The following is a 27,286-nucleotide window of genomic DNA, read 5'->3' on the forward strand; positions in this document are numbered from 1 at the left end:
GAATAGGATAAACCACAGATTGGTAATGCAGAAGTTTATGTTTCAAAAAGTAAACCCAATTTTCATCATTTAAAAAAAAAAGTACATTGTCAAAGCTTAAAAGAGCAGGTGCAATGGAAATATTCATTCCACCCGTGGGAAGTGAAGTTAAGAACAAGTGAGGCGCTCCTTCTGAATATCACCCAAAATGCAAACACTCTGAGAGCACGGTTGCTGGAAGACCCACAGCCCCAGGGGGTCAAACTGAGTATAAACTCATGCTCATCTTTTCAACTCGCTTTGTGTACCGACTTTGACCGACAGGTGTGTATGAATTAAACACACCTGGTTCTCCAAGCAGGCTCCCCCTACTGCATGGGTCTTTTGATATTGGAAATTGAGCCCCACCTCCCACGACTGGCGAACGTCACCTATGCACAGCATCCCCTGGGATGAGCAGGGGTGTGCACACCCCCACCAGAGCCCCAGGTGCCCAACGGAGGTGGGCAGAAAGCAGCCATAATGGCATGACGACCTTGGAACAGTCGGGTTGTGGTCCTTGGGTAACAAACACGCCCTAAATCTTTTAGAAAATGTGGAAGAACACAATCTCAGTTCTGCCCCGAGTACCAATGAAAACAAAGACCTCGGTTAAGATTTCAGCTCTCCCTTTCACTTGAGCAAGTTTTTTTGACCTCACTGAGCCACAGTTTCTTCATAGTTCTGAATTCATTTGCTTAGTAAGGAGGTGGAGATGCGAGGAGTGGAAATTGCTGAACAGAGTTAAGGACAAAAAACGGCGCACATCACACATGCACACACACATATGCACAGACACATCTATATCTCCAGACTGCAGCAGCATTCACATGTGCAAAAAGAAGCAACGATGCTTCTTAGAGGAGTGGAAGGTGTTCTCTAGAAGTGCGATTTGGGACGAGGGGCATCAGATCTACTTGGGAAATTGTAAGAAATGCAGAATCTCAGTCCCGGGGCCAGATCTCCTGAATCAGTCTGCATTTTTCACAAGAGCCCCAGGAGATTCACTGGTACCCAGGCAGACCTCAGAGAAATGCTGGGTTCGGTTCCAGACCATGACAATAAAGTGAATGTCACGATAAAGTGAGTCACACGCATTTGGGGGGTTTCTCAGTGCACATAAAAGTTATGCCACACGCTACTGTAGTCTATTAAATGTGCAATAGCATTATGTCTAAAAAACAATGTGCATACCTTAATTTGAAAATACTACATGAATGGACCTGGAGATTGGCATCCTAAGTGAAGTAAGACATAAAGAGAAAGAAAAATACCATGAAATTGGAAGACGAGCAATATTAAGAGCACAACTAAAGCTTTCAGGGTCGCTTTAAAGTTATAGCCCATTTTTAATTGACTCTGAATCTTCTACTTTTCTATCATATGACATATTAGCAAAATACTTGTTTGGTGGGACTTGAAGCATTAATTAGCTGGATTTGACGTGCTATCAAAGGGAAAGTCTCCTATGAGGAACTAGCCCCTCTGAAAAAGAGCTCAGGTGTTTCTGTGGCATTTTAAACACACAAACAGCTGAATGAACCATATTCCTGGGTGGGAAGGGGGTGGGGTTGCTTCTGCAATAGGATGTTTGGGGAGGTAGCTCTAAGCATCTTCTCCGGAGAGCCCCCTATTTCAATTTCAGAAACGAAATTTCCTTTCCATTAGGGTCTTAATGGATAGATTCATGTTGCTTACGGCTTACATACTTACTTAAATGAAACATAGAGCTGCCCGAGAAGATGACTTTCATCCCAGGCTGCTTGGAGAATAAACACAGTGAGCTACCACGTGGCCCACTGCTGTTTAAAGTGCGGGATGGGCTCTGGAAAAGTCTGTGTCAGGGCTTGACTGAGAGACTCCTGCTTTTCCAAATGGCACCATACCCCAGGGATGCAGGACCCCAGAGGAAGACCACTTGGGTCAGATCATTTGGACTGAATCTTCCAAGCACACATGGAGTAGATTATCTAGATGCAGGAGGCTGAGTTTACCCATTAGGCACCCGGCACAGAACGGGTGGTGCCGGCGTTCTTTTCAACTGTGTACGGTAATGTGAGATTTGGCTGAAGAAGAAAAAAATGTAATGGCTCAAAATTAATAAATGCTTAAATTCTACTAAGTAATATGTTATGTAATTCTACATAACATATGTAGAATTTGAATGTAGAACATACATGGTTTTGCTCTGATATTATATGTATCCCATGCACAGGCAATGAAAGTCTTCAAAGGCCTTGTCTAGATGAACATTTGCTATCTTGTTTTCGTTTATGTATCTACACCGAAGAAAAAATATCTGTTCCATTTATTTGATAGAGGCAAGTTTAGAAATAATAGGCATTAAATTAAACCATGAAGTTAAAACAATTGCTGACTACAAGTTACAAATTTGGCCACAAATCTAACTATCCAACCAAGTCCAAGAAGAGAGTATAAAAAAAAATGACCACTAACCTTATCTCTTCCTGGCTCTGGTCTCCCGGTGCTGTGCGGGGGATTAAGTCAAGGCTTATAACCCTTTCCTTTCCAGTTGAAAGCTCCACCCACCTCCAGGGATTGGCCAAGGAGCATCCAGTTTGTATATATCTCTGGGGCTTCACTTTACATCCGTTGTGTATGTGATAGAGCATCAAGTTTCTCAAGTAAGAACAAAGTAAGGTTCCAGGGGCTCACTCAGCAAATATTTACTGAGTACCACCCTGTGCCAGGCACCGTTTGAGGCCCTGGGTCTACAGTGGTGAGCATGACAGACCGAGGTCCTGCTTCTGTGGGGCTTACATTCTGGTTGCAGAAGAAAGGCAGTATAAATACACAGATAAAGTCGATGTGTTCAAAATAATAATAGCAACAATATATCAGGCGATTATATCTTATGGATACGTGAGATCTCTGATGGCAGTGTTATAAGGGGTAGGAGGGAGGAACTGGGACTAATCATAAAGTACCCGCACTACCTGCGAAGTAGTGCAGTGTTGTTTGAAAGTGGTCTTAGTGTAGTTGTATGTAAATAGTGCAAACTTTAGGACAACCGTTAAAACTCAAAAAGAAAAACTAACATTAAATGGCGGGGAGAGTATAGCTCAGTCGCAGAGTGCATGCACAAGGTCCTGGGTTCAATCCCCAGTACTTCCATTAAATAGATAAACAAACAAACAAACCGAATTCCCTCTTCCTTAAAAAAAAAACATAAAAATGAAATTAAAAAATGTTTAAAAACCTGTAATTGACACGCTATGAGAGGAGAGAAAATGGAATCACATAAAAAGCTCGATTAAAACCAGAGCCTGCAGAAAAAGTGGAAGGAAAAAAAAAAAAAAAAGAAGGGAAAAAGAAACAAAGAACAGGGCAACAAATAGAAAATAGTCACAAACATGGTGGAGATTAATCCAATAATCATTTTAAATGTGAATGTCTTAAATGCACCGATTTTTAAGACAGAGGCTATGGCGAGTGGATTAAAACAGGACACAATTATGTTTTTCACAAAAAACCCACTTCAAATATAAAGACGCAGATTGCATAAACAGGGAAGATTGCGAGGTGGGGGGGGCGGTGTCAAATGCTCTGAAAAAAATCAAATAAGTTGGTGAGAAAGAAGTATGGGGTGTGTGGGGTGGGCTCCCGAGCTCATGGTCAGAGGATTCCCTTCGGTGGAGATGTTGGTGTGGAGAGAACAAGGTGCCCGCCGTGCAATCTTCTGCGCGGACAATTTGGGTTCGAGGAATGAAAAGCACAGACAACAAAGAGGGGACACCAGCAAGAACGAGGGCGGGCTGCAGGCTGTTCGCTGCAGACCCCGCCCCCTGGATTCACCTTCTGCTCCGCCCCCTGGAGCCCCCGCCCCTCCATCCCCCGCCCCGCCCCGCCCCCAGGCGCCCGGGCGGGAGTGTCAGGTGGTCCTTCCTGCAAGCAGTCTGCCAAAGCCCCTCTTAGTGCTTCTGCTGGGTCCCGGGGCTCATTAGGTGCTGCAGCTCGTCCCCTGTAGACGCCAGAGCCTCACGCTGTCCAGCTTCCCCTTTCATCGCAGGCAACAGAGCCCCGGCAACTGGCCGGTTCATCCGTGGTGTGCACTCTACCGCGTTGGCTCAGCGGTAAGCTGGTGAGCCTCCTGTCCCCGCTCTGCTCTGGTTTCCTGCCTCAGGGGTCTTTGAAGATACTGAACTGATGCCTTTGAAGATACTGAACCCAGCGCCTGACTTCTTGCTCCATGACTGGAATCTGGTGGCTCCGGAAAATGGGAGGGTGGAGCGCGTTTAAACCTAAGGGTCTGGACCCATGAGGGGCTGCGACAAAGCTGGGGTACCGCACCTGTGTGGAGTGGGGGAGGGGAACTTGCTTCTCAGCTGGGAAGTGAACTGCAGCATTTAAGGTCATGTGACCTTGAGCAGACCCACGTGGGAAGGTGTCTTCACTGGAGGCGGCCTGGCCTCTCGCAATTACTTTCTCTAATCCTCTAACTCAGTGCAGAAGCCAACTTCCTTCCCGGGCTGTCGTCTCAAAGAGCCAGCCTTAAGGGTCCCCTTGTGTCTAAGAGAATTAAAACCCCCAAACACCCTTTGTTCTATAGCTTATGGTCTACACAGCAGGCCTTTGATGAATATTATTGGGCAATGGCCCTGGGTAGTAAAATCCCATCCAGAAGGTCCTGTAAGAGCCCAGATTTTTTGCTGTCCCACAAAACTCAATGATAGAGACCCCTGGGTATTACCAAGTCGATGTCTGGTTCCCATGTGTAAATCAGCCTCCAAATGAGTGTGAAGTTTCTTCTCCCTGAAGAATTTAGAAAGACCACCCTCTCTCTAACACCAACTACAGGTTCAGGGAGTGTCCCCTAAACACCCTCAGGTCTGCCAGTCGGCCGGAAGGACTCAAAGAACTCACTGAAAATGGTTATACTCACAGCTACGGTTTATTACAGGGAGACAATACAGAGGAAACTCGGTCAAGGGCAGAGATGCACAGGGCAGAGTCCAGGAGAGTTCCAGGTACAGAGCATCCAGATGTCCTCATTCTGTGGAGCATGAAACAGCAAGTGCCAGCTCCTCCTGGCAAGCACAGGTGACAATGGAGTACTGTCACAGAGGAAGCCCACTCTCACTCAGGTGAGTCCAGAGTTTTGACTGGAGCTCCATCACGGGGACATGTCTGTCTGCCCACGTGGCTGGGCTGTCAGCAGACCCTCCAGAGGGGAGCTGACACCACGCCTACGCCATAAGTCATAGTTGTTATCTGGCTGGCCCAGGGCCCCAGGCAAACAAAGACACGCCTTTCAGAGATGACATTTCCTGAGACTCAGAGATCACCTCCCAGAAGCAAAGGCCCGATCTGTCTCTTGGGAAGGTGAGGCTTTTTACTATACCCCTGCCCCCATTTTCTTCTTTTTCTTCTCTTGCTCTCAGGAGCCTGGCGGTTGCATCAGCCTGGGTCACCAGTGCTCCTCGGGCCTGCCCCATGCAGCACCTGCCGCCCTGCCGCGACTCCTCCAGCAGTTCTGAATATTAGCATGATGACAGTGCTCACTGCGTCCAAGTGTGAAGACAGACCTTCACGTCTGCGCTGGATTTTCCTCTAATAAAACCCTGAGGCACTTGCGTGGCTGGGACAGGCATTCAGGGTCCTCTCATGACAGTTTTTTACATCTGGGCAAAAATCCCTCTGGCCGTAAGGAATGAGTGCGTCCTGTCTACAGGACCTGAATCAAACAGTTGCCTTTTGTTTCAGTTTTGAAATTCCCAAGTGTGAGTTACTCCCAAAGTGATAATTCTTTCTTTTCTAAAATGACTTCTGCTGTTTACACATCTATCTCGCCTACTGTATGGGGAGTTTTTCCTAAAGCAGGGCCTCTGTTCCAGGGTTCCTGCCTCCTGGCATGCTATTTGGCACGTATCAGGTGCTCAATTAGTATCTGAGATGTAAGTCAACACATGTTTAAAGCAGTATGAACAAGCCACACTTTTAGTTCTTGAAACGTAAAAATTTAGAAGTCTACAAATAACCATTTGGGCAGTAAGAGGATAAAAGTTATATATATTTATATTCTCTTATACTTGGGTCAAATATAACTGGAAAGATACACAAAGGATAAAGATGCTGGCCTATGGAGGGCAGAACTGAAAATAAAAAAACAAACCACTTTAACTGGATAGCCTTCTATGGTTTCTCGATTCTGGAACCATGTGAATGTATTATATATTACAAACGATTTAATTTAAAAATTCTAGCAGCAGGGCAATGATTTGTAAATCCTTTATTTTGGCAAATATCGATGGCGTTCATGACTACCATGGATCTATTATAACTCAGAGGAGAGTTACTCACTATCTAGCGAATTCCGTTGTCATGAGGCACCAAAAATAAGACGAGCCTGGGGCAGGGGGTGGTTAGAATGGGAGAAGGAAAGGAGAAAAGCAGCTCAGGCGAGAACACGAGGTCCTGCCCATCCTCATTACCAGGCGATTAGCAGACAGAGCAGATCTAACTTAAATGCCGGCCTCTCCAAAAAAGGTGTTCGGAAGGGGGTCCCATAACAATTACTCACTGGACAAGACAGGTTGATGCTTCTAGAAGAGAGCTCCTCGACATGAAAGACCAACTTAGGGACAACTACACACAGCACCACGACAGCTGGATCACGACAGCCTGGCTTCCATTAAGACGCTACTGTGGACGCAGCGACCTCGGGGCTGGCGCTCATTCGCAGCCGTGGGAGCCGCTCTACGGCATGAAGATGTTGTACACGGTTCTCACGTAGATGTCATCCGGGGGCGGCTTCCTCTTGCTGCCAGGTTCGAGGAATTTCTTAATTGTAGGGATGTTACTGATTTTCACCGTGAACTCCTGAAAAGGGAAACACAAAAGTTCAAGGCGAACAGCAAAGGTATTCGTTTCTATGAAAACACCGGTATGCAAAATGGCCCATCAAAATGTGTTCAATGAATAGTTGTTGCAGGGATCCACATGAAACCATGATCCAGCATCTGTTTAGGGTCTGATCTCTCTCTCTCTCTCTTTTTTTTTGGGAGAGGGGAAATAATTAGGTTTATTTGTTTATTTATTTATTTTGATGGAGGTTGAACCCAGCACCTCGTGTATGCTAGGCATGTGCTCTACCTGCTGAGCTATACCCTCCCCTCACTCCCGGGTTTGATCTCTTGGTATAGTTATTTATCATTTCTGCCAACAGTGGCTAGAATCTAGACCAGGCTTTCTGCACTATGGAAAACAGTATGGAGTTTGCTAAAAAACTAATAATAGAGTTACCATATGATCCAGCAATCCTTCTCCTGGGCACATATCCAGAAAAACTCTAATTCGAAAAGATACACGAACCCCAATGTTCACAGCAGCACTATTTACAATAGTCAAGACATGGAAGCAACCTGTCCACCAACAGATTACTGGATAAAGAAGATAAAGTATATATATACTGTGGAATACTACTCAGCCATAAAAAGAATGAAATAATGCCATTTGCAGCAACATGAATGGACCTAGAGATTATCATACTAAGTGAAGTAAGTCAGATGGAGAAAGACAAATATATGCTATCTACTTATAAGTTTAATCTAAAATATAATACAAATGAATTTATTTACAAGACAAAAACAGACTTACAGACATAGAAAACAAATTTATGGTTACCAAAGGGGAAAGGGCAGGGAGGGATAAATTAGGAATTTGGGATTAACAGGTACTCACTGCTATACATAAAATAGATGTGTGTTACTTGGAAAAAAAAATTTTTTTTAAGTATATGTGTTACTCTTCAGAGATTTTAGTGTGTGTCTCTCTTGGCTTTTGCTAACTTGGTCAAAGATGTATCAGTTTGGTCTAGACAGGTGATTGGCAACCTTTTTCTATAAAGGCCAGTTAGTAGATATTCTAGGCTTTGCGGGCCACATGGTCTTCATCCGAGCGACTCGACTCTGCTGCGGTAACACAACATACGTATGAGTAGGCGTGGCTTTGTGCCCATGATACTTAATTACGGACACCGAAGTTTGAACTTCATATAATTTCAGGTGTCAGGAAGTACTATTATTCTTTTGATGTTAAAATGTAAAAACCATTCTTCGCTCAAGAGGGCTACACAAACAGGTGGCAGGCCTGATTTGGCCCAAGTGGCTGGAGTTTGCGCCCCCTCTAGTGGAGAAGAAAGCCCACTGGATTGAACACAAAGCTGAGGCCCCCACTAATGAGGCCATCCCGGCTGCTGACTTCTTTACGCGGGGTCTCTGTTTCCTCAGAGGTATATTGAAGGCATTGGATGAGATTAGTTTTTAAAGCCCTTTTCTGCTTCCAAATTCTAGGATCAATCCTGCCACAATACCGAGGAATAAACTGAGTCACACATACAAGTCTATCCCTGGAATCTGGGCAAGGAGAGGGGTGAGAACTCTTTGGGGTAATGTGTAGGGTGCCTCTCAGCAGCTCTCAGACCTCAGCCTCGGACACTTCCAATTTGCGACCTATTTAGAACCTAAAAGAATTACACACACACACAGAGCCAACCAATCAACAGACGTTAAAGAAGGTCTGAGAATTCTCAGCCAACCTTCTAAAATGCTGCTTTATTTACCTGGAGGTGAGGAAAGGCAGACAGGACGTTAGGAATTTTCTCTTCTAGAGCCAAAATGGTCTGCAGTAAAATGATGTCTGCAAGGCTCAGCTGATTACCAACAAGAAACCGTTGTCCGTGTTCCCGTAAAACCTGCAGGGTTTAAGCATTCTGCATCATTTACAATACTCGACGTGGAGAAACTGAGGAAGCTGTGCAATCAGCGCAGCACCTGAGAAGGACCAAAACTACAGCCTTGTCTCCTTTTATAAATAAAGTCGACTAAGAGGTGGTGCCCGATAGGAGAGAGTGCAAAAGGTGCAGAAATGAAGGCATCCCTTAATATCTGCTCTACATCAGAATGAGCTCCTGAAAAAGGGAAGGAGACATTAATTCTGGATTTAACATCCAGTGCTTTAAAAGGATACATTTATTCCCTAAACGTACCTACAGAAAAGAATTAGCCCTGATGCCTTCCAGAGGCTGGGGGGACGTGCCGTAAGTCCTAATCTCATTTGCCAGTTCTGAGTTTCTACGACCTTCAGGACTCAGTCATAAACTAGACATGATGATTTAAAAAAAAAAGGCAGGCTTCCTTTCACATCTTCTAAGACAAAGAAAATTGAAAGAACAAGAGTTCATCCTGACTCTCATTTTGAAAGTCACATATGGATGAAGAGATTCACAGGAATAGATGGTGATCGGGAAGAGGCAAGGCATAGCGAGAGAAGAGAGGAGATGCCTTGGCAGGTGCCCACGAGTGTGAACACATGTGTGTGTCTCACAGGGGCTCTACAGATGTCTCCAAATCAGACAGAGCTAATGGAGCAGAGTGGGAGAAGTCACGGTCAGAGGCCAGAGTTCCAGTCCCGGCTCCCACCTTGGACACATCACTCAATCTCTCTGTGACTGTTTCATTACATGTAAAAGAGGGTAACAATGTCTAGCTCCCATTCTGGGCAGAACCCTGGCACAGCCTTCTCCGTAGGAACCGGCAGTGACCTTCTCCAAGGCACCGCCCTTGTCACAGTCCCTCTCTGCACTGTATCATTCTACCTTCCTAAAGTGCCTGTGGGCAAGAGACCATGAAACCAAGGACAGAAAAACACAGAAGGCCAGAGGAAGTCTGCCTACTCCGTGTTTTTACCTCCTCTTCTTTTGTTTTTTAATTGAAGCATTTAAAACAATACCTGTCAGTTGAGGAAAAGAGAGGAGTTTGAAGCTCAGAAAAACAGACACAGTAAGAAGACAAGAAAAATAACAAAACAGAAAACAAAAAGAGCCAAGAGAAGAGAAATAAAACAGAAATGGGTCTTCTCTCCCCATCAGTCAAGTAGGAGGCCTGATACACACGTCTGCACAACGAACGAATGAAGGAAATAGATAGTTTCTGCTTTTCTGAATCCCTCACAGGGTGGCACCTGGCAAATATAAATTATGAGAATGCACACATGGGCCCCTATTTTTCCCAGAAAATATGGAAGACTCTGGAAGAGTCTGGGAGCTCCAAGACATCCTGGCTTTGTGCTGACAGACTCTGCCAGCTCTCAGGAGTCCAGCAAGGTGGGTCCAGCGGGACTCAGCTCAACTCTGCCTGAGCAGCAAGGGGTGTTTGTGGTCCAGTGGTGCTGTGTTCACAGGCTTCTCTGCCACCTACCTTTTCGAACACAGGAAAGTATCTAATTATAGCCTTCTGGGCCATGTTAACCACCTCCTTTTGCTGATCGTCTGGTTTGAGAAAAGGATGCATGATAAGCAGTTCCAGGAGATCCAGTGTCCCCTCCACGTACATGTCAATCCTTCAAAACACAAAAAAGCAGTTTTCTCAGTCGCCCCTCTTTGAACTCATCCGTTTCCACAACTAAGTATCCAGAGTGCTTTTTAGTTAAGGCCCTGGCCAACTTAAGTGCCAAGAAGCATTCATCTCCACCCGTCCCTCAAGAGCAAAGACGCAAAGTCAGTTCTAGCTGTAATTCAGAAAAACCTGTCACGAATCTCAAAGCACAAGAATTGCCAGTGTCCTCTCCCCCTGGCCCCTGCACCCCAGCCCTCACTCCAGCACCCACGCTCAGTGTGGGCGGTACTTCATGTTTATAAAAATAGTGGGGATCATTTATAGAATGCTTGGTGTGTGCCAAGTGCTAAACACTCTATATCCAGTATTTCATTGAATCCTATGACAGTGTGAGGAATGTGCTATTGTTAACCCCGTCGTAGGGGGAACTCATCAGGACACCAGAGCTTAACGCTTTGCCCAGGGTCACGCTCCAGGGGGTACCAAGACCAGGCTCTGAATCATTATAATTATCAAATTATAATCCAATGCACAGTATCCTGGGCCCTGAATGTTCCAGCAGCTCCCCATTCCTAATACTCAATGACAATACATTTGCAAGAAAGATGAAGAATGATATCAAAGCATTTATAGATGTTGAAACTTGCATCGTATCCCAGACACACGCTCTGTGATCTGAACTCAATTCTCTTCTGTCCTTTTACTCAGACTCTCTGTACTGATTTCCCAACTGGTCTTGACGACCTTTCTGGAGTTTTGTTCCCTGTTTGCACTAACAATACAAGACATGAGGTGGACAGGTGTGCTGTAGAGGACAGCTTATCAGCAAAGCATCGGTAAGTGGACAGGCGAGAGAACACATAAGAGGGGCCACAGTACAGGGTCCTCTCCTTGAGGTCTTTGCCGAAGAGATGGTGCTTGTCCGCTATGTAGTGGAGGATGCTCCGGGTCTGCACCAACTTCATCCCGTCAATTTCAACCATTGGCACTTGTTGGAACAGCAGGTGGTTACCTGGGAATGGAAGCCCTGAGTTAGGCATGACCGCTTCCCTGCCCTCCACACTCCAAAAATGCTCTGCTGAATGGAAAGGGACCCATTTCCTGACCCAATGGGGCCAGGGCCTTCGGAAACAGTAAAGCACCCTCAACTTCATTCAGGGGTGGAGATTTAGCCATGAAACAAGCTGAAAACTAGCTTTGCTCTAAACCTTCCCTGTTGGCTTTCACCCCAAGAGAAATAAGTAGCCTCAGTGTTAAGGGGAGAACTAGTGAAGACATTTCCCCAGAGCTGCGCTGGTCAGGACAGTAGCCAGTAGCGGCATGTGTGCAGCTAAACGTAAAGTGACATTAATCAAATTTTTGAACGATTTAAAACTCACTTCCTTAGTCGCCTTGCACACATTTCAAGTGCTCAGCAGTCACACACAGCCGGTGGCTCCTGCACTGGCCGGCGCAGAAGAGAACAATCCCGTTACTGCAGAATGTTCTGTGGCTGCACTGCTTTGACAATCTGGTAATGAAACCCAAGTCACCACGTGATACTCACGTACACGTGTCCGCAGCTGCAGCTACCTCCAGCAAGTTCACTGTCACTAGTCAAAAAGTAACCGATTACTTTCTTCAACAAGCCTGTTTCAAACACCTTCCATGCACCAAAACCCAGGGAGGGAGGCACGTATGGGATCCAGCCCAGCCCTGGGTGGGAAACTGACGGATTCATGTAGTGTCACGCAGGACAGGTGGCATCACAGCCTTGCAGAGCTGGTCCCTCTCCAGGGAGCCTTGAGTTGGGCCTTAGGACCCTGCTGATGACCAGGAAGGAGGCTGCTTACAGGGGCCTGTGTGTGTGTGTGTGTGTGTGTGTGTGTGAGGGGTGTGACCAGGAGTTAAATGGGGCGGGGGGGGGCCTTTCACTGGTGTCAAGTCTGTCCGGTATTTAGTGCAGACAGCGGCCCAGTGTAAAAGGGACGATGAGGACAGAAGTGGAAGCGATGAAGGAGAGGAAGAAAAGTCTGGGGGGGGGGGTGGGGGGTAGGGAGTCCAGGAGCCAGCGGGGAAGGAGAGGGATGGAGAAGGACCGCCCACTCGGATGGAGGGAGGAACTGCTCCCTCCCTTTCACCAGCTTCTCTGAAACTACTGAATCCAAAGCGACCTCCTGGCAATTTCAGCGACTGCTCCCTCTTGCTTGGCTGGTTTCAGGATGCTGTTCTGGATGCAGAGCATCAAGAGCATCTTTGCCCTTCCACATAAATATCAGTTCTTAAAAAAAATCAGCATTACTGACAGTAATACATTTTGATACTCACCATCCTGCAGCTTCTGCAACTGCTCCTTCGTTTCTAAAAATTCTTCATCAAACTAAATTTAAAAAGACAGCCCCCCCAAAAAAGAAGAGAAATGTCATTATAGGTTCAAGACAAAGATACCTAGTCAAAAGCAGAGAGAAAAGGACACACTCAGCACCCACATCTGGGTTTCTAAATATCACTGGGCTCCCAGGAGAAAAGGTGGACTCTGTGATGTCTAAAAGTGGGGATGGGCTCAAAGACTTATGGACACGTCACAGGCGAAGGCAGGCAGGGCCCTGCACGAGAGGGATTCCCTAGTCACATCTGGGACAATTCAAGGTTTGAAAAGAGTGTTATCAGTTATAGTAACACACGCCAACCAAAAACCCGTGTCCATAACTGATACTTTTTTAAAAAGAGAGAAAAATAAAGCTCTTTTTCACAGGAGAATTATTCCTAGTTAATGTAGAATTATTCCTAATTAATGATAAAACTAGAAAATCCCCAATTTTCACCCTACAACATAAAAACCGATTCCAATAAGGATCATAATAGGTGCTGAAATCACTGGGTCCCAGGGCACAGAAGCTTCCCACAATCTCAAAGTGTCACCCCACAAGTAACTTAATTAGGACAAGGAAAAAATGCCTCTGCAGCGGGAAGATCTGGAGGTTTCTCCATCTCCCAAGTGGTCAAACTCAGCTCCCCACCAGGAGACACCCTGAGACACCCTGTGCTCCCTGCCGTGACCTAACTTGCACCGGACTACAAGGGGAGAATGAGGGACGCTCTGTCACATAAATAGCCTGGACTCCTTCCAGCCTCCAGAACTTTGGTTTTGTCTTTAAGCTCCTTGGGATGCGCAGGGTTCAGAAACTGGATGGCGGGACCATTTGCCTCCAGCCGATCCCACTCCGTGGTCCTCACCACGTGTCTAGACATCCATTTACTTCCTAACTGAAAGCAGGAGCCCCGTTCTTAAGGGCAAATCTTTATTTTAAAAGGATTCGGCTCTTCTTTATAGTATGTGGCCTCCGAGCCTCATAACTCATTATTTCTGTTGGCAGAAACTCAGGCAAAAGACTCAATTCCTCCTCCACACACTCCTTTTCTGTTAAGTGAAAGGAAGGGAAGAGACCAACAACCGTAGGTACTGTTCTAGATGAAGAGACTAGAGACACAACCAGCAAATGCCTGAATCTTGCTTGATTAGATCCTGGAGCAGGGGAGGGGCAGTTGTAACTGCTAAATACATAAGTAACGGTTGTACAGACATTTGGGAGACAACAGGGAACTTCTGAATATGGACCATATCTTTGATGTTGTAAAATTAGTACTAATTTTCTTAGTTGTGACTATGATGTTGAGGTTATTAGATTAATTGTTTATTCCTTCTCAACAGGAAGATACAGGCTGTTGTCTGACACTTACTTTCAAATGATGGAGAATTTAAAAAAGCAGACAGAGAAGGAAACAAATGTAGCAAAATGTGAACAACTGGTGAATTTGGTTGAAAGTTGTCCATTGGACAATGATAGCTTTTCTGTGGATTTTAAAGTTTTCAAACTAAAAGGCTGGGGGCGGAGGGGAAGGAATAGTGAGAGTGACTTTTCTTGTGACTTATAAAACGTGCTCTAATGCACTAATGCATTTCATATCCCCACGGAGTCCCCAGATGGTTCCCTACCCGGTCAGTCCTTGCTCTGCCCCCCATGTCACCCAGCTTCTCTCCTCCTCCTCAACTGGCTGGCTTGGGGGGGGAGGGGAGTGGTTCATCGGGATGATGGGGTGCAGGCATGGCTTGACCTACCCCCTGAGTCCTTGTATGGGAGGAGGGAGCCTCAGTGTCCTAGAGGCACTCCCTCTGGGGCCCACGGAGCAGTAGCCTCCAGGCAAGAATGTTCTGGGCATTTGTCCAAATGCCCAGCTGCGATGCCAGGGGCGTTCCCTCTGCTTCACTGCTCTCCAACTTTTCTGACCATCATTTATAGCGTGTGGGAAGGAGTGTGTGTGTGTGTCTGTGTGTCATCCCAGGCCCACCCCTCAGAGAGTCACATCCAAGGCTGGGAGAGACCAGACATGTACCTTTTATTAGAAACAAGTCCAACTGAATAGTTCTGATTTTGGCTTTTGACTTCTGGGAACACGTAGCAAAAGGCGAACTCTCACTACGGACACCCTGTCATGTCAAGCTTTATAAAACTGTCCGTAGAAGAAACCGGTTCCAGGACAGAAGGTGAGAGGGTGGGAGGGAGAGGATGGAAAAACGTCACCAGGCAGAGCTGGAAGGGGCTGGGCACTGTCTGGGGGCTGCTCTGGGCTGTCAGGACAGAGTGTTTCCTGTCCACGCCGTCAGCCGTCGCTGTTCCCTGACCGGGGTGCTGTTCCCCCTGGAATTCTTTAGAGAAGTGCCCTTGTCCACACCTCGAACTCCGTCTTCACACCCGTCCCTTCTTCTAAGTGAACTGCCCAGAAATCCTGAACGAGGAGTTTGTGGCCTTAACGTCTTCTCTTTCACACCGTTCATCTCCCTCTTCACAAGGAGGATCTGACTGGGTTTTTGGAGCGGGGGGTGGGGGGGTCAGGTGGTCTTCAGGCAAATGAAGCCCCAAGCAGCCAAGCAGCAGCACCCAGCATCCAGCACAGAGCCAGGTCTGGGGACTCAAACCAAGCGTGAGACAGAGGAGGATGCTGACTCCCTGAAATAGGCCAGGCTGCCTCTCAGCAGGTGTCGGTTACATAGTTACCTGCATGCCTGTGCCTTAAGTGTCAGGCTCTACCTGACACTGTGACCCTGGGAATCAGGAACTCACCCAGCGGCTGCCAGCCTGGCCCTCGCCACTATTTCAGATCTGTATGAGCACAAATGTAGCTGAAAATGTCTTTTGGCAAAGTACTAGGAGGACTCCTGATTCTGCCTTTGGGGACTTGCTCTTATAAACCACGTGGTCGGCCCTGGTGAGGGGGGTCAGTCCAACTCCACCCTGGTCAGTTCCAGCCAAGACCCAGGCTGGGCTAATGACTTCACCCCACCTGCCTGCCTGGTCTAGGGTAGGCGGGTCATATGACCCGTGCATTTCTTTATTTAACTTGTGTAGGGCTGGGTTTCTCTTACTGTAACCAGGAATCTTGATTCACAGGAGAATAGGAGGGGCAGGGTAGGATGCAGCTAAAGAAGAGAGGGGATTTGATTTTGACAAGGGATTCTATTACATACATGTGTAAGACCCCCACTGCAAAACCTATTAAATAACTGCAAGCTCTGAAGCACACAGTGATTAGACAGGTGACATAAATATGCCAACCAGGTTCAGGCCAAAGGATCAAGAACTGTTTCACTCTCCCCTTAACACAATTAGAAAATGAGTCCTGAGACGACAGGGGAGATGGAGACGGTTTTGAGCTAGAAAGGTCCATCTCTAGTGGCCGTCCTTACCCAGAGTCAGCAACTGCTGCCCATGGGAAGGAGGGCCTGGTATCATCAGATCTTCCAACTTCCCAAGAGAAGCCAGAAATCAGAATTTGTATGTAAAAATGAAATCGACTAATTTAGAAAACTGTAAAACACTGCGTGGTGGGTTACAATGATATGCACAGAAACCAAACCCAAACCAAATCAGCAAACAAAAAACGAAACCCCGAATCCAGCCACCTTCGTTTGTCACCTGTGGAGGTTGCTAGGGTAACGACTCGTTATTCTGCAAATTCATAAAGAGGCAGAATCAAGCGTTTATCTTGCTTTTCTTACGTGAACTGTACTTCAAGGTAATTAAATAGTTAACCAGTGAGCAATTGCTCTTTAAAAGAAAATCACATTTCATGAATTCAGGTGAAATGACAGAAATAGGAAAGCCACCATTTTGTAATCTCTAACAATGGTGATGCCCAAGGCTGCGAGGCCACTCGTGGAAAGGGGACCTGGGGAGACTTCATGCCGCATGGATCAGGCTCATGTCACGGAAACAAACTGGCCAAGCTCAGCAACGCTGACAACGAGGCAGGCAGACATCATGCACCCCTGATGTCGCACAAGAGAAATGTGTTCACCGTGTCAACTCTGATGCAGTCTGGCAGGAAAAAATAATTAAAGGTAGGGAAAAAAAAGGAGCCGGAATCTGATCAGGCTTAAATTCATGCTGATATAAATAAGTGATGGAATAAGTAAACCAATGGAGGAGAAGACAAATCTTCCTTACATAGGAATTCTAAATGCAGAGACTCCCCACTCCAGGAGGTGAGTATGGGCTGAACTGAATGATTCGGTTCCAAAGAATAGAGGGGAAATTAGTCACTTTACAGTGAAGGAGCCTGGCAGACACCACCTTAACCACGTGACCAAGGTAAGTGCACAAGGGACATCTCACATTAATATCATGTAACCTCTTATATGATGCAGTAAGAAAGACACTCCCTCAAACCCAGAACCCAGTGTAATCATGAGAAAAACACCAGACAGGCCCAAACTATGGAGGATTCTACAAGAAACATGACCAATACTTTGCAAGACTGTCATAGTGGTGAAATAAAAAAAAGACTGAGAAACGGTCACAGATTACAAAACGCTAAGGAAACATAATGACTAAATACACTGCTGGATCCTGGAACAGTAAAAGGACATTCGTGGAAAAGACCAAGTAGATTTGAAACATGTCTACAGTTTAGTTATGCACCAATGTTAATTTGTTTCCATGAGCTTAGGTAGGATGTCATCATCAGGGGAGACAGGGACAGTTACAAGGGAACACTCCGCACTATCTGGACAACTTGACTATTAATCTAAAATTATTTCCAGATGCAAAGTTTATTTTCAAAAAATGCAGAGGAAATGTTACAGATTTTTTAGATACTGAAAGAAATGTAATCAGATGCAACCTGTGGACCTAATTTAGATCCAAGGAACAAGTTCTGTTTGAGACGATTGGACTGAGGGCTGGATGTTAATAAGGAACTGTTGTTAATTTTGTTGGGTGTGATAATCATATCATGGTTATGTGTTAAAACGCTCATCTTTTAGAGAGAAAAACTAAAGTACTCACAGATGAAATGATATGATGTTTGCGTTTTGCTTTAAAAGCAAGTGGAGGGGAGGAGACAGATGAAACAAGATTAGCATAAAGCTAATTGTTGTGGAACCTGGGTGGAGAGTAGGTGGAATTCCCGGCCACGTTTTCTCTACTTTTGCTCTCACCTGAAAATTCCCATAAATAAGACACTACAAGAACAGAACAAAACCAAACACACTGTGGGCCAAAGCAAACAGGTATGCAGACAAGATAGGAAGGCTGCCCGTCTGAAGCCACTGGAGTAAACAGCAAATTCATCGAGAGATTCTATATTCACAAATGTTCTGGGTGTATGGCAAATTGAAGGTTCCTTTCTTTCTCCTCATTAATAAATATTGATGGTAGATCCGACGCCAATGGTTAAGTAAAAGCTGAGAGTAAAACAGAATCCCATCAAATACATTCCATTCAGAAAGAGAAAAACCCTGGAAAGACTCTTCTGACTCACGGAGCCAAGTCTGAAATATCAGTGGGAGAGGACAGGGCTCCGCCATTGACGCTTCCCTCAGAAGTCTCAACGTTGTAGTAAAACCTGTGGGAAAACAGCATAGAGGTAGGGTACCTCGACTCCCGCGGCGGCCAAAACCCATCTCACGGATTCCATCCGGCCTCTTCCGTTTGGATAGTGAAGCTTGGGTTTCGTAGACATCATGGCCTTTCAGGTTTTCTGCAAAACAAACGCAGCAGCTCCTCGCACGAGAACAGAGAACAGCCTTAATTTCTTGTCTTTGACCGAGTGCCCAGGGGCTAAACGACTATTCAGGACTTTGGCACAGGAAATTGTTTTTCAGGTATTTTGGGGTTTTGGGGGAAGGGTTTTTTTTTTTTTTTTTGGTGGTTTTTTTTTTTCCAAACTGCGTTTTCCCTCACTCGACAAAAAACATACCACCATTTTAAAACCTTAAAAAAAAAAAACCCCACACCACCACTTGGCTTTCATATCGTCTCTATTTCTGATTTCTTACTCTGGACCTTGGGAAGCTGGGGCCATTTGCTGTAAAGACATCTGTGCTAGCTGCATGGTACTTCACAGACTCCGAATATCCTATACTTTGACCTTGAAAAATCTGAGATTTCCTAAATTCGGCCTGAACAGGCCAGACGCCGAGGCCCGCGGAGTTATGCACACACCCACGCAACCTCCGCAAAAATCCACTTTCACAGGCAGCGAATTTGAGTTTCAGAGCATCCAGGTGGACAGGCCGAGGATTATCATTGTCAGTAAGGCAGGCCGGCAGTGATCATAGCGGGGTCCTGCAGGCCCCCGCCGCACCCGCGACCCGCGGGGACGCGAGCCCCCAGCCCCGGGTGCGCCCAGGCCACCGCTCGGCCGCCGAGCCAGGCTCCACGTGGCCTGGCCCGGGAGACCATCCGAGCCTGCCTCCCACCCAGGGCTGCGGACTCCACAGAGCAGGTTAATAAAGATACTCAACACAGGGCCAAGCACGACCCCCACCCGCGTCTGCCCCGATGGAGGCGGGGGCGCAAAGGACCAGCTTGGGGGGAGACAGGAATAGGATGGACGCGAGGTGGCTATGGGATGGAGGGAAACTGAGAGGCTCAGAGCCGGGAGAAACAAGAGGGGAAGGGGTGGGTGGGGGTGGCAGGAAGAAGACAGACCTGCGTCCGCTCCGAGAGCCGGGAACCGCACAAAGCGCCCCGCGAGCGGTCTGCAGCTGGGGGACCCGCGGGCCACCAGAGGCACTCTCGGTGGGCGAGGCTCCGGAGGATTTCACCAATAGAGACGGCAGTATTTAGCATGCCCCACCCATCTGCAAGGCATGCTGGATAATACGAAGACAACAGAAATTCAAGCCCGTTTTAACACCCAATTTTAACGATTTGAGGGGATTCAGTGACCTCTTAAGTGTTAGTTAGACTTGAACTTTAGTTAAAAATGCCTGTTAGAAATCCTGCATGAACAAGAACTCGACCTATGCTAAAAGTTTGGAGTCTCCTTCGGTTTATATAGCGCATGCTCGGCAGAGTTACCTCGGATGTGAGGGCGATCTGGCTGCGACATCTGTCACCCCATTGATCGCCAGGGTTGATTCGGCTGATCTGGCTGGCTAGGCGGGTGTCCCCTTCCTCCCTCACCGCTCCATGTGCGTCCCTCCCGAAGCTGCGCGCTCGGTCGAAGAGGACGACCATCCCCGATAGAGGAGGACCGTTCTTCTCGGTCAAGGGTATACGAGTAGCTGCGCTCCCCTGCTAGAACCTCCAAACAAGCTCTCAAGGTCCATTTGTAGGAGAACGTAGGGTAGTCAAGCTTCCAAGACTCCAGACACATCCAAATGAGGCGCTGCATGTGGCAGTTTGCCTTTCTTTTGACGATGATTTTTCTAATCTCTTCAAGAGCAAATGCAAATCATGATACACAATTCGTATTTTGAAAGATATCACATATAGCTACGTAACACAAAAGTGCTGTTAACAAGGTCCTACTGTATAGCACAGGAAACTACATTCAATATCTTGTAAACAGCCTATAGAAAGATGAAACCGGATATATGTGCACACATATATACGCATAACTGAATCATGCTGTACACCAGAAATTAACACAACATTGTAAATCGACTATACTTCAATGAAAAATATTAAGGAAATAAAAGTGCTGTTAACTCATTAAGCAATAGAACTTAATTTCTCTCATTTTGTGTTTGTATACATAACTTTTTTTCTCCTACCCTTCCTTCTTTCTTTCATGACCCGGTGGATCATCCTGAGCTTTTCTTTCATTTTGTATACTTTAGACAAAACTGCCTTAAGCCACAGCTTAACATGGCACCTTCCTGGGTGGGAAGAACTGGGGGTGTTGGGGCGGAGGTGTTAGTAGGGCTAAAAAAGTAATTTGTCTGGTAAATAAGTTAAAACTTAACAATACATACGTATTAGAGAGTAGAATGAAAAATTCACCTGAATTTTAAAATTAAAAACATATTGTCTCCAAAAGGCCTTCAGAGCGATTTTGTTTTCAGAGGCAGCTTCTGTCATTTCTCAGACCATAGATGTTGCTGACTATTGTTTTCACCCAGGAGGGGCTCTTGAGAGTATCTGGCTAGAGAAGCCTGTGTTGCTGACCAATTGCAGCAACTAACACAATCAGATCTTATTTTCCGTGAATTCCTCTGGCAGAAACGTGGAGAATCAGTTGGGGCCTTGCAGGGTGGAGAGAGGCCAATTAAATATTTGTGTGAATTAGAGTAGCATCGTAAGTCTGAAGATGGGTAAGAAAAGGTGAGATATTAACGAGGTGGGAGGAAGAAATGAAGTCTAGAATGATGCCCCCTTCCGCAAACACACACACACACACACACACACACACACGCACGCACTTCCTCTTCCACCCTCCTTGGGGTTTTTTCCCCCCATAACCTTTATTGTCATCTAACGTACTATATTTTTATTTTGCTAACTGTCTGGAATTTTGATAGAATGTAAATTCTATGAGGTTAGGGATTTTCATATTTTTGGAAATGTACTTTATATCCTGTTTCTAGAATAATGCTTAGTATGGAGAATGCTTTCAGAGAATGCTTGTTGAAAGAATAAATGAAAGAATAAAAGAAAGAAAGAATGAATGAATGAATACCTTGCTTTCTAGCTCCATAAAGTTTGGGGGAAATAATAATAAGTAGATTTGTCTTTCATTCCTATGAGCCATCCAACTGGAACTGTCCACTACTCCAGTGACGAGTTAGAAGAAAGGACTGAGATGCATTAACCTGCAGCAAAAGGGTGAGCTTACCCAGAGAGAGCATGTTAAGTTAGAAGGAAGCAAATCAAGAACAACTGGGCACCCTGAGAGTCAGGAAAGTCACTTTCATATGCAAATAACAGTATATGTTCCATTTCATCTTTCTAAATCTAATTCTGACCTATCATAGAGATTCCTCAGTTTAACATGAGCAGGAAGCCACATTTTCCAAACCTGCTGAAGGTGATCGTTCTTCGTTAACCTTCTCCAACCCACCTTTCTATGAGAATTCACTTTTATCGAGCTAGATAGGACAGGCATTATTATTCAGCTTTGTTGATAAGCCAAACATTTATCTCCATTTCCTTATTTGTAATTGGTTGAACCATATCATATTGGTTGATATTTTACTATTTTTTTAACCTACAAAAATGGACCCTTTATACATCCAGCCTGATAAATGAAGGGTCACACCATCCTGGTGATCTTGTTTACCTGAAAGAGAAACTAAGGCAGTGTCGTATGACTCTGTCATTACACAGGCTTGTGGAGAAATAAAAAGTCCTGTTATAATAATTCTGCCATTCCATGACAGGTATCCTTGGGTCATCCTGCTCCTTGGAAAACCCTGAAGTCATTCTGTTCTTGGAGACCCTTGGTGTTACTCTCAGTCTGGGACAGTCTTATAATACCTATCTACCTACCTGCCTGATATGTATGTTCAGAGGCCCTAGGACCTCATCTCAGCCTTTGATCCTTCCCCCACCCACTCAGCAGCGGGCAAAATGGCCTTAACAAAAATCAAGAGCTTTAACTCTCAGTGTAAGAGAAGCTATTATAATTAAATGCCCCAGGAAGAGGGAAACAAAGGCTTAAATTCAGTCTTAGCTATGAATGACTACATCAGACCCTAGTCTAACAGCAGGATTTTTTTTTTTTAATTGAAGTATAGTCAGTTACAATGTGTCAGTTTCTGGTGTACAGCATCATGCCCCAGTCATGCATATATACACATGTATTTGTTTTCATATTCTTTTTCATTAAAGGTTATTATAAGATACTGAATATAGTTTGCTTTGCTATACAGAAGAAATTTGTTTTTTATCTGTAACAGCGGGTTTTCATAGCAGGAAGGCTGGCTGGAACCTGCTGGACATCTGAAGAGGCAAGGTGGGTATATATGCCAAGAATTTACACTGATGGGATCATTACACGGTCAGGTCGGGGTATTCTGATCGAGAAGGGCACATCTACGAATTCACCCATACAAGGTTGATTGGTAAATGTGTTCCCTCAAAATTCTTTCAAAGATTCAAAGAATGGTTGGGAAATGAATTTCCCGTGGAATCCTGTATGGAATTCATGAAGTTAGGAGCTTCTTTTGAAGGTTTATATTGTACCTGTGAGTATATGATGAAAACTAGAAAAATACCAGATGAATATTAATCATGATGAAATCAGCAACAAGAAATTGTTCTGACTTGCATATTTTTAAAACATTCTCAGTCCCTCAACTCGCTAAAAGCTAAATTTAAAAAACCTCCACATTGCAGGATAACTCTGGCTATGCTGGTCTGTCTGCTTCCAATTTCACTTCAATAACACTGTATTTAGCGTTCAGGAGAAGTTACAAAATACCAAAATTCCAAATTAGGAAATAGTACCATTACCACTTGATGGAAGAACATAAAAATAAAAACCAAACACTCAAATCAATTTTTCTTAAACTGTAAATTTATTTGAAGCAGAATTTTCCTTAAGTAAAGTTAACGCTTTTAAACACCGTGGGACAAACTGTTCAAAAAAAGAGCGTTTTATTTCAGAAGGGTCTTGAGTATGTGGTTTCCCATCCTCCTATCTTTTCAATATGAGTATTTGCTTTATAAATAAATATATTCTTAGCTAGTCCTTTATAATCAAATCAGGTGACTAAATTGCTGTCAGATCTGAAATATCAGTGATCAGAAGACTGTTCAGGTTGTTTTAAACTCACATTAGCACAGTGTCTATGAGAAACTGATAATACAGATTCATGGGATATTTGCCCCCAGTTTATCTTCTGTTGGTTCCCATGAGAAGGTCCTCACAATAAATTATACAAAGTACAGTACTTTGGTTGGAAATTGTAAATGTAATTCTAAAAATTAACCACATATATTAAACAAACAAGTTGCTACAGTATGCTTTAAATGATACAAAAAAATTAGTATGTCAGACATTTTCGTATAAACATATTGCTTTGGGTCACACACTGAGCTGAAATGTGCAGCCTGGGTCTTGTTCTCTCTTAAATGGCACAAAACAATGGCTTGATGTCACTTCATGAGAAAACACGGTGCCCGTGAACTTTAACAGTACCAGTAAATGTATCGATTTTTGATAACTCCGGAAGATGACATAGCGTCATTTATTGGACATAGATAGTCCTTCAGACAAGAGATATGTCTAAAAAAATTGCTTGAAAATCAGTTTTCTTCCTGCTAAAATCGTACATGAGCTGGGGGAGCACTTAGTAATTAATGGCAGTTTATTGTAAAATGAACAGCGCTACCTAGAGTATCTTTTACGCTCAGGCAACTTGCCCTGCAGCCCGCACACATACTCCTTGGCTCATACTCATTGTCACTGAACCTTTTCCAGAAAGCCTTCTGGTGAGAAATGAGGTACAGCGGGGGGACAGGTGCAGTTAAACTCATCATTCCTCTTGGTGCCCTGCGATACATTTTATAATTCTATAGTAACTGAAAATATACGTACCAGGTGCCATTTCATTTTCCACTTAACAAAAAGGGACTGTTCCCTGCTACAGTAAACAGCTTGTAGACACAATTTATCCTTTACCCATTTCAGAGGGGAAAAAAAAAAAAAGAGGACAGATTTTGCTAGCTCTTCGGAACAGACATTATTTTTTCAGCCTTCTTGTTTTCTCAATGGCAGGTCAGCTACTTGACTTTCAAATGACTGAATGTGTTTGGTTTCTCAAGGGAGGTTGTTTGCTGATGAACCAAGGAAAGAGGAAGAGAAATATTTTCTGAATTTCAAAATGATTGAATGTGTTTGGCTTCTCAAGGGAAGCTATTTGCTGATAAACAAAGGAAAGAGGAAAAGGAAGAAAAGTGAAATATTTTCTGAATCTGGATCCAACAAAAAATATTAGCAAAACAAGTTTATAATGTGTAATAGCCAGGTAACTAGGTTTTTCAATTGAAAAAAAAAAAAGGACTTAACATAAACTAGGGCCAAGAATACGGTATTCACAACCCAGCTGCTTCTCTGGGGCTTATTTACAATTTAAAACCAGCTTTCCAGCAAGCTGGGTAAGGTTTCAGATTAACTTACTTTTTATACACAACACAGAAAGGGGAAATAAATATTAACCTCACAGTAAAGGACTCATCTCTGAAAACACATTTTCTGTTGCTTTAGATAATGAGTTAAGAAGATAATACAGAAATAAATTCAGCTTCAAGTTGTGCTTACATGTACATATTTATTTCCTGAAGCTTTGCCACCAGTTTGGTAACAGGAAAATATTCCATCTCAGATCCACACCCATCATGTGCTTTTCTCATGCCCTCAGGGATCATGGTACTTGGTCAAGTACATTCTGGAGCCAGACTCTCCACAGCACACATCACTCACTGACTTTAGGTTAGGGCCCTTTGGGAACCGTGGTGATTTGTTCAAGCTGCAACGTGTTATTAATACAGCAATGCAAAAATTTACCAACTTATTAGTTTGAACCATCTCAAAGTACCAATATGCATGTTAACCTATCAAAATGACAATGTCATTGGCTCAACTCCTGGAACCTGGAACCAAACGAGAGTGGCTGGAGCCCTGGGAAAAGGTGAGTCAATACGATCTGGAGACCACATTGCACTTACTGGCTGTGACCTTCCTTCTAGCCTTTCAGGAAACCGTGAGTGGAGGCGAGGGTGCCCCACAGAGACGGAGGAGAGTGGACCTTTTGTCTTTTTCTGTCTCCAAACCAGCTTTGTCATTTTCTAAATTGCTGTAAACATTCCTCTCTGTGGAACCGCCTCTGCCCGACAAATGGAATTCTCACTGTCGAAAGAAACTACACCAGGGTTAAGAATTCAAATGTGGCATGTGACAGACAGCGACATCATGGTAACCGTGACTTCCCAGACCAGTGTCACCTCTGCCATCCATCTTTCCTGCTCCCCCGAATTGCCATAAAAATTTGACTAGAGGACTGGAGAACTGAGCTATGTGCAAAATTCTATGGGTTCTGATCTCATAAAATCTGCTGCTGCTTTGAAACTTAGCTGCTTTCAGATCATGCACATTTGCAGGGATATACATTAAAGTGACTGCATTAACCTTTATGTTGAGAACATTTTGGCTTGAAAAGCTTCCCTTTTGTGGGTACTTATACCCTTGAACTTCAGAAACAGAGGAAAATAGAATGTGACAGCATAGCTTGGTTTCAGCTGGATTTTACTAACCATCAAAAAGGGTGTTACGAAAATCGGAAAAAAATGTTTACTTAGGGTTCTTTCATCTGGGGAGTAAAAAGAAAACAAAGTGAATCATAGAATAGTACTTTGAGAACAGCCCAGTGGTATCAAAACGTCGAACCAATAACATGAAATTGAGAACAGCAGACGGTCACTTTTCTAGTGCTGAGGTCAGTCCAAGAAGTACCGAATACGCCACATCGGAAATTTCACAGGTATCTGCACACATCGAGGAAATAACCCTTTATCGTGTAGCCTTAAATTGCACCCCTGTTGCAATACTGCATCAATATTATTACGTTTTTAAAAATCTGTATAAAATATTACCTGGAACCCCAAAGGAAAATCAATTAATCTTTAAAAAGTTCATTACAAAGTTGACTGTATAAAATGCTAAAACATAATCCATATATACAAAATCCTGCCGTTTAAGAAACTAAGGGGACCCAGTTTTAGAATAAAATAACTTTGTACAAAAAAAGCTATTGCATTCAAATCAATATTAAAAAAAAAAACAACTTTAAAAAAGAATATTGAAATGTCTCAGTTCAAGAAGAACAACTATACTCGGCTTTTCCACCATCTGAAAGTCTGAAGGTGAAACACCACCAGCTGGCTGAGGGCTGGTGTCCCGTGGTCCCCCACGAAGGTCTGGGTGAGGGTCATCGCCGAGATGGGTACTTAGAAGCCCAGTCCGTCCGGCCGTGCACGGGCTGGGCGGCGGGAGGCCGGGGCAGCAATCCGGGAGTGCTTCTGGGCTGGGTGTGGAAAAAAGGTCGCCCGGCATGAGGTCTCACAGCCTTCAGGGAAGAATAACCTGCAGTGAAAGAGAAAGGTGGGTCTGATTTTTTTTTTTTTAATTAAAAATTTTTATTTTTCCTTAATGGAGGTACCAGGGATTGAACCCAAGCCCCCAGGCATGCTAAACAGGCGCTTTACCAGGAGCTATACACCCACCCCCGCAAGGTGGGTCTGACTGATAAGGGATCCACGAAAACAGAGTGCAGATAAGAGCATCGAGGTGACAAAGATGTTAGAAAAAGAGTTTCGAGAGGAGCCTCTTCCTCAGTCCTCTCTCCCAGATAAGGACAACCCGATGGTATGGCGGTCAGGCCAGAAATACTGCTGTCATGCCTGACCCCTCTCTTTTTCTCAGATCCAACTTTGCAATTTGTTAGCAAATCCTACTGGCTCTGCCTTCCAGATCTACCCAGAACCTGGCCTGGGGCAACAATGACCACTGGCCCAGACCCAGCTTTGGGTCTCCCTGCTGCCACCCCTGTTAACCCTGTCAGTCCAGTGACAACAGGGCTTGACTGAGCCTGGAAGGCAGTTGGATCCCCTCCCTTCCCAGCTCATAACCCTCCAGGGGCTCCC

At 44.8% G+C, this 27,286-nt stretch overlaps 2 protein-coding genes across 3 annotated transcripts in view; both read right to left on the reverse strand.

The window, feature by feature from the left end:
• Window positions 1-4,908: 4,908 nt before the first annotated feature.
• LOC102514716 (glutathione S-transferase A4) lies at window positions 4,909-19,446 on the reverse strand. The gene is made up of 7 exons (XM_006182361.3): window positions 19,346-19,446; window positions 18,288-18,392; window positions 12,681-12,732; window positions 11,253-11,385; window positions 10,236-10,377; window positions 8,600-8,731; window positions 4,909-6,858 (listed from the first exon to the last, which is right to left on the reverse strand). The coding sequence occupies exons 2-7, from the start codon at window positions 18,375-18,377 to the stop codon at window positions 6,736-6,738; spliced, it is 672 nt and encodes a 223-aa protein (XP_006182423.1). The 5' UTR covers window positions 18,378-18,392; window positions 19,346-19,446; the 3' UTR covers window positions 4,909-6,735.
• Window positions 19,447-23,141: 3,695 nt separating this feature from the next.
• CILK1 (ciliogenesis associated kinase 1) overlaps window positions 23,142-27,286 on the reverse strand; it is a 48,102-nt gene continuing 43,957 nt past the window's right edge. For both annotated transcript variants that reach the window (XM_032463276.1, XM_032463277.1), the window contains one exon: window positions 23,142-26,726. In XM_032463276.1, the coding sequence (XP_032319167.1) occupies window positions 26,572-26,726 (155 nt within the window). In that variant the 3' untranslated portion in view covers window positions 23,142-26,571. The remainder of the gene's footprint in view (window positions 26,727-27,286) is intronic.

The sequence above is a fragment of the Camelus ferus genome, chromosome 20, assembly GCF_009834535.1.
Source record: "Camelus ferus isolate YT-003-E chromosome 20, BCGSAC_Cfer_1.0, whole genome shotgun sequence".
NCBI classification, from domain to species: Eukaryota; Metazoa; Chordata; class Mammalia; order Artiodactyla; family Camelidae; genus Camelus; species Camelus ferus.

What these genes read in the sequence shown, in the direction of transcription:
- LOC102514716 (XM_006182361.3), bottom strand. Translation starts at nt 18,377, where the DNA reads ATGATGTCTACGAAACCCAAGCTTCACTATCCAAACGGAAGAGGCCGG. An exon ending in GTTGCAGAAGCTGCAGGATG is followed by an intron (nt 11,386 to 12,680) that starts GTGAGTATCAAA and finishes TTCCATTCCCAG; the next exon opens with GTAACCACCTGCTGTTCCAA. An exon ending in CTGCCTTTCCTCACCTCCAG is followed by an intron (nt 6,859 to 8,599) that starts GTAAATAAAGCA and finishes TTCCCTTTTCAG; the next exon opens with GAGTTCACGGTGAAAATCAG.